The sequence below is a fragment of the Cimex lectularius genome, unplaced genomic scaffold (assembly GCF_000648675.2).
Source record: "Cimex lectularius strain Harlan isolate CLEC.00 unplaced genomic scaffold, Clec_2.1 scaffold33, whole genome shotgun sequence".
Lineage (NCBI taxonomy): Eukaryota > Metazoa > Arthropoda > Insecta > Hemiptera > Cimicidae > Cimex > Cimex lectularius.
In genome coordinates, this window is record NW_019392683.1 from 2459249 (window position 1) to 2467900 (window position 8652).

The 8652-nt window shown below is 34.1% G+C and overlaps 1 protein-coding gene across 1 annotated transcript; it reads right to left on the bottom strand.

Moving 5' to 3' along the window:
- Positions 1-585: 585 nt before the first annotated feature.
- LOC106662637 (vesicular integral-membrane protein VIP36) lies at positions 586-8360 on the bottom strand. The gene is made up of 7 exons (XM_014386858.2): positions 8131-8360; positions 4332-4447; positions 4069-4266; positions 3328-3490; positions 1672-1835; positions 1546-1609; positions 586-1488 (listed from the first exon to the last, which is right to left on the bottom strand). The coding sequence occupies exons 1-7, from the start codon at positions 8243-8245 to the stop codon at positions 1340-1342; spliced, it is 969 nt and encodes a 322-aa protein (XP_014242344.1). The 5' UTR covers positions 8246-8360; the 3' UTR covers positions 586-1339.
- Positions 8361-8652: the final 292 nt, after the last annotated feature.

The following is an 8652-nucleotide window of genomic DNA, read 5'->3' on the forward strand; positions in this document are numbered from 1 at the left end:
TGTCCCACATGGCAGGGCTGTTATGACTTTCTTAAATGTACTGTTCCACATTGTTTGCAATTGCAATGCTTTCTATGTTGACTCAATTAAGCGGTGTGATGGCAAATTGTCTTTTGTCAACCAGACAGGATAAGACACGAAGGCGTATGAGGTTGACCTTGTAGGACCACTTAATCTACAGTACTCCTGTTATGTGAGAGGTTTCTGCCGATCCAGCCCACCAATGCTGCTCCTTTCTTTAAATTATGTTGTTTAATGCATTTTTAGCAAAAGAGGGCCAGATCGCGGTGGTTAAGTCTGGCGGTTGGGACATCTGCCTTTTTGTACCTTCAAGACCTATATATTATTTTAAATTATTATTTTATTTTGTCTCTTCTTCTCCGATGGAGTTCATTGTTTTCCCCTGATAAAATATGTTGTTTGTGTGTCCGATTAATAATTAATTAATAATTTTGGTTTCTCATCTATCCTCCTTCACCAGTGAGCGTCAGTGCAGAATTGTTTGCTAGAAAGGTAACATGGGAATTACTTTTTTCCAAAGTTAGTTAAATAAATACCAAGGGTTAAAATAAAACTAGCCAGATATTATAATTCTTTCTATTAGAATTCAAAACCTTAACAAAGATTTGCAGTTAGAATTTCTCTCGCATACATTGGTACATGTTCTTCAATTTGAAATGGACAATTTGTACAACAATGAGCAAAATGAAAATTTGATTTTTAATTTATAATAAATAAATTGTATCCTATTTGAACAAAGAACAATGTAACCTTGTGGGTTCTGAACATACAACATAGTTTAGTTAACGTGATTATTTTCAGAATTTCCTTGACACACAGCTATGTTTTAAAATATTTGGCCTTATAAATATCAAGTATAATTTATTATTATACCATTAAGTGCTACTGACTAGCACCGAACTTCATACTTGGAGTCGTGACATTTTAAATTATTATTCTATACAATATGGATTATTAAAAGGAAGTCGATTCTTAAAAAATATTCAGCGCAAATACCAAAGATTAAAGACTAGCCAAAAGGCAAAACTAGAAACAACTATAAAAATAAAATAAATTCTTAATACGAGAAAAGCATCATTTGGCATTTGCGCTTACTTTAAATTTCCTTAACGGGCCAACTATTACTCAAATAAAGTGTACTATTCTTTAGAAAAAATATCAAAATTGTTTTGTAACAATTATTCCCAGCTGATTTTATTGAAACAATATCACACTTAGGCAATTTGGATTTCTCTACACCCACATTATATTTTTAAAAAAGGTACAAAACAGTCTTTGTTTTGAGGTGTAGCAAGACAAGGCCTGCAGCGATATCCTTTTAATAAAAATGTTTTTTCGAATGTTCCTGCCTATCTTTGTAATAGCTGATTCCTGCTATTGCAATCGCTATTAAAAGAAGGGCGACAAAAAGCATGACAAAGAACGTCTTCGTACCCGACCAAGCTGGTTTCTCATCATCGACACGCTCTGAAAAAAATTACAATTATTTATAAATTGACCACATCGATTAAGATTCGACCGTACCTCTTGGAGGTTCAAACACAGTAGCGAAAGGCATGATTTTGGACCTGTCCTCACCACTGATCACCTAAAAGAAAAAAAAAATTATATTGTGTAAAATATTTAGGGAAATGGGAAAAAATTCCTTACATCAGATGAATCCAGTTCTAGTAGCCTCATGGACAAGATGTCATGGTTATCTGAAAGTTCACCTGTTGCTGCTGAAACTCCGAAATAGTACCCTGTAGGTAATTTAACCCCAGGTACTTTAAAACATTCTTTAAATTCACCTTTGTTGTCCACATCAGTCATAACTAAAAAAAAAGTTTGGTTGTTGGGTGAACCATAAAATGGATAATAAGATGCGGGTCAATTGAATGAGACAATAGTCCCCTTTGCCGAGCTTTTCTATTTTTTTTTTTTTTTTTTGGGGGGGGGTCGGGAAAAGGAGAAAATATACCTCCAAAAGCTTGGCTATAAAGTTAGTATTGTCTCATTCAATTAACCAGCACATGATTACTCCCAATTTTTTATTTATTTCTTTTATACCTGTGCCAATTGCTGCACTCAAGTAAATTGATAACATCTTAGTACACAAAACTAAACGAGTACAAAAAATGTATCTCATTAACTAGTCATTATTATTAATGTTAATCACTTTCACTGTTAGGACTTAGGAGGACACGAGGCCAGTGACACTTCAGACATCGAAGTCATCGGGTAGGATTACTTGGAACATCTGTTTAGTTCTTGTCTTTTGGGTTCCATGTAAGTGGTTTGTCAACATATAGCCTAAGATAGCAGAGGGAGATAATTATGGTAGATGGGAGTTGTGGTTATTCTCAAAAGGGTGAAAGTGACAAATTCATATTTTTGTATGATTAATCTTTCATCACATCACTGCTCAAGGGATGTGACATGGTATTGCATGTTTCTGGTTGAGATAACAGGATCTTTATGAGACCAAAGGATGGTGGTATCATCCCCATAGGTTCGGGAAGGGTAGGAATGCCTACAGTGTATACCGTATAGAAGAAGGATCCTAAAATATTTCCTTGTGGTATCCCTGCAACTGTGCGATAGCCTGCTGAAAGAGGGGGTGTTGGTTAGGCAGGATAATGGGACCAGGTACTAGGTAAAAGGGAGGATTATCTTAAGCTGCCAGAGCAGCCCCGAGTGCCATACCTGATCGAAGGCTTGCTTCACATCTCTAAATACCCCTACAGCCGATGATGTCTACAATGTGTCATCACTGCTGAATAGGGGAATGAGAATGTCTAAACCCAAACTGGTGGACAGGTTACAGTTATAAGAATGTGTTTAAGCAGTTTTCTAGGATTTTGTCCATTATAGGCAACAGAGTAATTGGACTGTAGGGTGATGGAAAGTTTGTTGTTCTAACAATAGAATTGTAAAGGCAGGTAAGGAAAACTACAACTTTTTTAAATTGGTGTCAAAGGATTTTTGCAGTGATCAGGTCAAAACCAGGCATTTTCTTTGGTGGTAGGTGACATTTGATATGGGATATTTCATTGGGTGTGAATTTCAATAGATGGGAGAGATATTTAAGTCAAGGGTAAGTTGTTGAAAACATTGGACAGATAGGAGGTGAATAAGTAGACTTTTTCTTCATCTAATGTACCCAAGAGCCATCATCTCAGCAAAAAGGAGAAAGAACGGATTTATAGGATAGGATTCTGTGTGTTATCCAAAGAAATTTGTCCTCCACAGTCAGTGAATGTGGATAGTATTGGAATCATTATCTCAGGAGAAAAAAATTAAAATAATCTCAAATCTGGGTATTACCAGTAAGCGTGTCCTTTTCATATCGTATCGCAATGTTTGTGTCATAATAAACGTTTCTAAGCTTCGCTTCACAACCTGCCAGTGCGGTGTGTGTGCCGTCACGGTCATGATCATAATGGAGTGTACCATTATTAACCATTGCTGATATATATGGATGTTGGTGCTGTGAACAAATTATGTATGATTGCAAAATACTTAAATAAAATAAATTTGCGCCATTATTGATTTCTCGGTGTGGTCTGCGGGGTGATAAACCTGTAATTTGGTCGATACGGATCATCCTGATCTGCCTATCTCCACTATGTTGATCCTGGAGACATAGGTAGACCAGAATGATCGGAAACAACCAAATATTTCATTTAATAAACCCCGGTAACTTTACACTAGTGAATTGCTTGGTTTTTATTTATAAATAAATAAGAATTATAAAAATTTATAACTGACAAAAATATTGTTACAAATTAAATTTTTTTTTAAACTGAAATAATCTATGAATACAATAATTGATCATTTTATATGGAAAGGATGAGAAGATATAATAAGATAAATAGAGAGGGCAAATTCCAACAATCACTTCTAACCAAAAACAATTTTTCTTTAATTTAGATTAGATAAGTGATTATTTTTTCTGTTCCTAAATAAGATCAGAATTTGCCAAGAACAATTTTTTCTCACAAGTAAATGAGAATAAGTTAATTATATGACAATTAAACCATCTACTACAAAGTTATAAGTACTCACATTGTGTTCACCGTTGTGGTTGCTGTATGTATCTATGAAGACTGCAAGTCCGTAGAAATAATCTTGGCTACCGAACACTGGCCCCGGGTTCATGCGGTCTTTCGTGTACCAGAAAGCCATCCCGTCGCCGAACAGGTCTTTGGCATGGCCATGGATTTTGAAATGGATCTGCATTTCCCAACTGACGACATTGCATGGCTGCGAGATGAAATGAATTTAACGAATCGATTGAATTTTTTTGTCTACACGTTTGTGACACTTACAACAGAATTCCACAGAGACCCTGTCTTACTAGGGCTGTCAGCCGTAACCCTGACGTAATTTGACGTAACAAGGGTCGCCCCCTGGAAATCCCAGTACGGAACCATCATACCTTTTCCTAAAAATTGAAACTTTGTTTAAGCTGGATTAAAAATATTAATATATCTAAATAATCTAAAGCTTATAAAAGCAACATAACAAAAAAAAAAAAAAAAAAAAATTAATCAAAATTACTCTAGAAGATTATTGAAATTCAGATATTTTGTGAAGGCCAAGAAAAGATTGCAAAATAATTTATTAGATAAGCTCACGATCAACATAGAATGATCTGAAATGACCAAATTATAAATAATATAGCTATATAAATTTCCTTCCAAAACACGTGATCTTCCAAATTCATAAAATTTGCACATCATACTGAACATGACAAGGATTAAAACAATAAAAACTAAACAGGTCTCTTGTTCAGAAAGAGAGAATAGAGAAAATTATAAGCCTTGTCACTGGTCGTTGCTTAAGCAAGTACCACCTTAAACCGGAAGTTAAAACAATAACGATAAATTTTATGAATTAGGAAAAATGAGCTTAAACATTCTCATTTGTAATTCAGTTATTTTTGATCATACAGGTCTGTCAAAAGAGTGATTGAAATAGTATCCATTACATCAGACCTATTAAAAAACCTCAAGGATAGGCAGATCAAAATGATCCAAAACGACCAAATTAAACTAATCTAATAACAGCTGTCACTAAGAATTCCTTACAAACCATAACTATTTACAATGATCAGGTTTAAAATGATAAAAACTATTTTAAACAAGCCTTGTTCAGAAGGCGAGGTTAGAGAAAGTTTATAAGCTTCGTCTTTGGCCATTTATTAATCAAGTATCCACCATAAAAAATGGGTCTAAATTATAAAACTATACAATGTACAACAAAAATCATGAATTCAAATTAAGATCGCTGAGTGATGAATCTGTAACTTGGATGTTTCTGATTCTTTTTTTGATCTGTCAGATGCCTTTAAGCCTTGTGTCCTTATGCGTTACGAAAGAGCATAAACATTCATGAAGAAAACCTAGCAGGCAGCCTATTTTTGTAATTTGATAATTTCTGATCATCCAGGTCTGCCTAGACTAGTAGTTTTGTCTGCCAAAAGAGCAATCGTTGAACTCGAATCTATTAAATCAGACAGACCAAAATGATCAAAATCAGAAATGACCAAATTACAGGTAATATTGCTGCTAAGATATCCTTCCAAAACATGTGTGTTAACACTGGACATGCCAGGTGTAAAAGAATAAAAACTATTTATTTAAAACATGTCCCTCGTTTAGAATGCGGGATTAGAGAAAAATCACAAAGCCTCTTCTTCCCTGGCCATTGGTTAACCATGTACCCGCCTTCAAAAAATGAACATAAATTATAAAACTGGAAGGTACAACAAATAAATATATATTTTATGCATTAGGAAAAAAGAGCAAAAACGTTCTAGAAGAAAATCTAATAGACAGCTCTTTATATTTCAGTTACTTCTGATCATCCAGGTCTGCCTAGTCCCACTGGTTTTGTCTGTCAAAAGAGCAATGACTGAAATCGAATCCACTGCATGAGACTGACCAAAAATAGCGAAGATAGTAGATCAAAATAATCCAAAATGACCAAATTACAAATAAGACAGCGGCCAACTAAAATTCCTTCCAAAACATGTTTATTCACTGGACATGCCAGGTTTAAAATGACAAAAACTATTTTAAACAGGTCTCTAGTTCAGAAGGCGAGATTAGAGAAATATTTTAAACCTCAAGGCCATTGCTTAATCAAGTACCCATCTTAAAAAATGGGTCTAAATTATAAAACCACGGAAGATACAACAAACAGAAATAAATTGCATATTTGGTCTGTCAAGATGCTTTTTGGCCTTTCATCATTCTAACTTGTTGATCTGTACGTTATTTACTCATTTTCTTTTTATGCATTAGGAAAGAACTGAAAAAATTTAGATGAAACCTAGCGTGCAATTGTAATTCATAATTTCCGTTCATTCAAGCCTGCCTAGTCTCACTTGTTTTATCTGTATGACAGAAATGTTCCTATTCTCAAAGAAAATTTCAAGTTTTTCAATTTCTGACAGTCCAAATAAGCAAGGATAGGCAGACCAAAATGAACCGAAAATATTAAATTATGAATAATATGTTTATTTTCGGTTGTTTCTGATCATCCAGGTTTGCCCAGCCTCAATGGTTTTGTCTGTCATGACAGGAGTGTGCAAAATTTCAAAGAAAATTTCAGAAGTGACGATTGGAAACAAGCTCACTATTTTTGACATGCCAAAACAGTGAGTACTGGCAGTCCAAATCTGTCTCGCTATTTTTGGTCTGTTAAATGTCTCTTACCATATTAAGTCATTGATCAACATGCTGTTCAGGGGTTGAATCCTGGCACATCCCATGGATTTTTTAATGGAATATAGTATGAAAAATACTTGTAGTGATTTGACACCTTATCTGCTACACCCAATGGTTAGTTGGATATTAAGCCCTTCTGCATGACAGGGCTTGTTTTTTCCTCATATCCTTTTAAGGCATTAGGAAAGAGCATAAACATTCTTGTTCCGTTAGTCCCATTAATTTTGTCTGCCAAAAAAGCGATTATTGAAATTTAATCTACTGTATAAGACAGACCAAAATACAAGTAATATAACTGCCAACTAAGATTTCCTTCCCTCAACATGAATGTTCGCATTGAAAATATCATGTTTAAAATGATAAAAACTATTTATTTTGTAAAACCACAAGATAAACACGTTTCTCTCATGTTCAGAAGACTTGCATAGAGGAAAATTAAATAGCTGGGCATTGCTTAATGATGTGCAAGATTAAAAAATTGGCAAAATCGAAAGAGGAACTCGCTGACGTTGCTAAGAAAACTGAAAAATCAGAAAAAGTTTTTTGTATCTGTTGAGCAAATACTATGTATTTGTAGGATCTGTTAAATGGGAGTTTGTCATTTTTGTTGTTTACGTTGATCTTATCTTGTGAAAGATTTCCTTACTTAATAAGTAAAAGTCTACATTGTATGCCTTGATATATTTATGCTAGATACTGAATGAGTTTGTCATGGTATGACCTCACTTACAATCTCAGCAGATCATGCACATGTGTTTAAACAACATGATGTATCTGCTTCTTTCTTAAAAAGAAGCTTAGTTATTTTAACAAAAGTAAAAAAAACACCAGAGAAATCAGAAAATATCATTTGCGACTGTTGAATAATTCAGTCACTCTTTGTAAATCGACAATGCCTGAACGAACCACAATGAAATTAGTGAAGCGGCACCAGGAAAGTGGTGAAATTCTTAGAGTGCTTAATTAACAATTTAACCAGTCAGGTCACAATGAACTTACGTACCATGAGGAGATTATTTGCATTTTCCTAGTCGAATTTATGATTAAAAACAATGGTTTAACAAAATGAATATGGTGAACAAAGATTATGTTAAAAGGTCGATTATACGGTTCTATTGCATAATAAATAAAGATTAAAAAATAAGAAACAACTGTGTCAATATGCTAGCAAATGAATTAAGCTTTCGTCAAGGCAAATAATTGTTCTTAGTAGCACTGTTAAATTGAGAACAGAAATGTAAACAAAAAAGCAGGTTGTTGATTCAATAAAACAGAATTAATAAAATAATTGAAATGTTCTTATTCAAAACGAATTATTTATTGTAAATGCTAACGTTTTCAACAAATTCTTTCTTAAATAAATCCAAAATAAAACTTTTACATGATGGACTACCTTGGTATGGCTTTATTAAGGAGTGTTCTCGCTTCATGTAGTCGTTGGTCCATTCCGCCAACGCGCTGACGGCCAGGAGAAGGTTCAGCATTAAAAAATTACATTTTTTGAACATTTTTCGAATTTAGCAGGGATCTTGAATCGAAAAGAGGAAGAACTATTTACTTTTGACAGCCGAGAAACTTGGCGAATGCCTGCCCTGGGACGGCGGTTTGATTGTGAACTACAGCGCCGGCTTCTTAGTTCTTCATCCCAGAGAATGACTCACTAGGCTTTCATATCGATTTCACCTCGATTTATAAAGTACACGTTTTGACGTTGAAATAGTACAAAAAAAAGAGAATTTTCTTTTATTTACAAAATTTATCCAACTTCAGTCTTGTTCTATCCCGATTTTCAATTAGTTGGAATTATAACCTGGATTTATAGGGATAAAAAAATCTTTAAATTTGCCATATAATTTTATGCACTAAAAACCCTTCAAATATGCAATATTGTATGCAGTAAAACCCCATCAAATAT

What these genes read in the sequence shown, in the direction of transcription:
- LOC106662637 (XM_014386858.2), bottom strand. Translation starts at nt 8,245, where the DNA reads ATGTTCAAAAAATGTAATTTTTTAATGCTGAACCTTCTCCTGGCCGTC. An exon ending in ACCACAACGGTGAACACAAT is followed by an intron (nt 3,491 to 4,068) that starts GTGAGTACTTAT and finishes ATTTGTTCACAG; the next exon opens with CACCAACATCCATATATATC. An exon ending in TGTGTTTGAACCTCCAAGAG is followed by an intron (nt 1,489 to 1,545) that starts GTACGGTCGAAT and finishes AATTTTTTTCAG; the next exon opens with AGCGTGTCGATGATGAGAAA.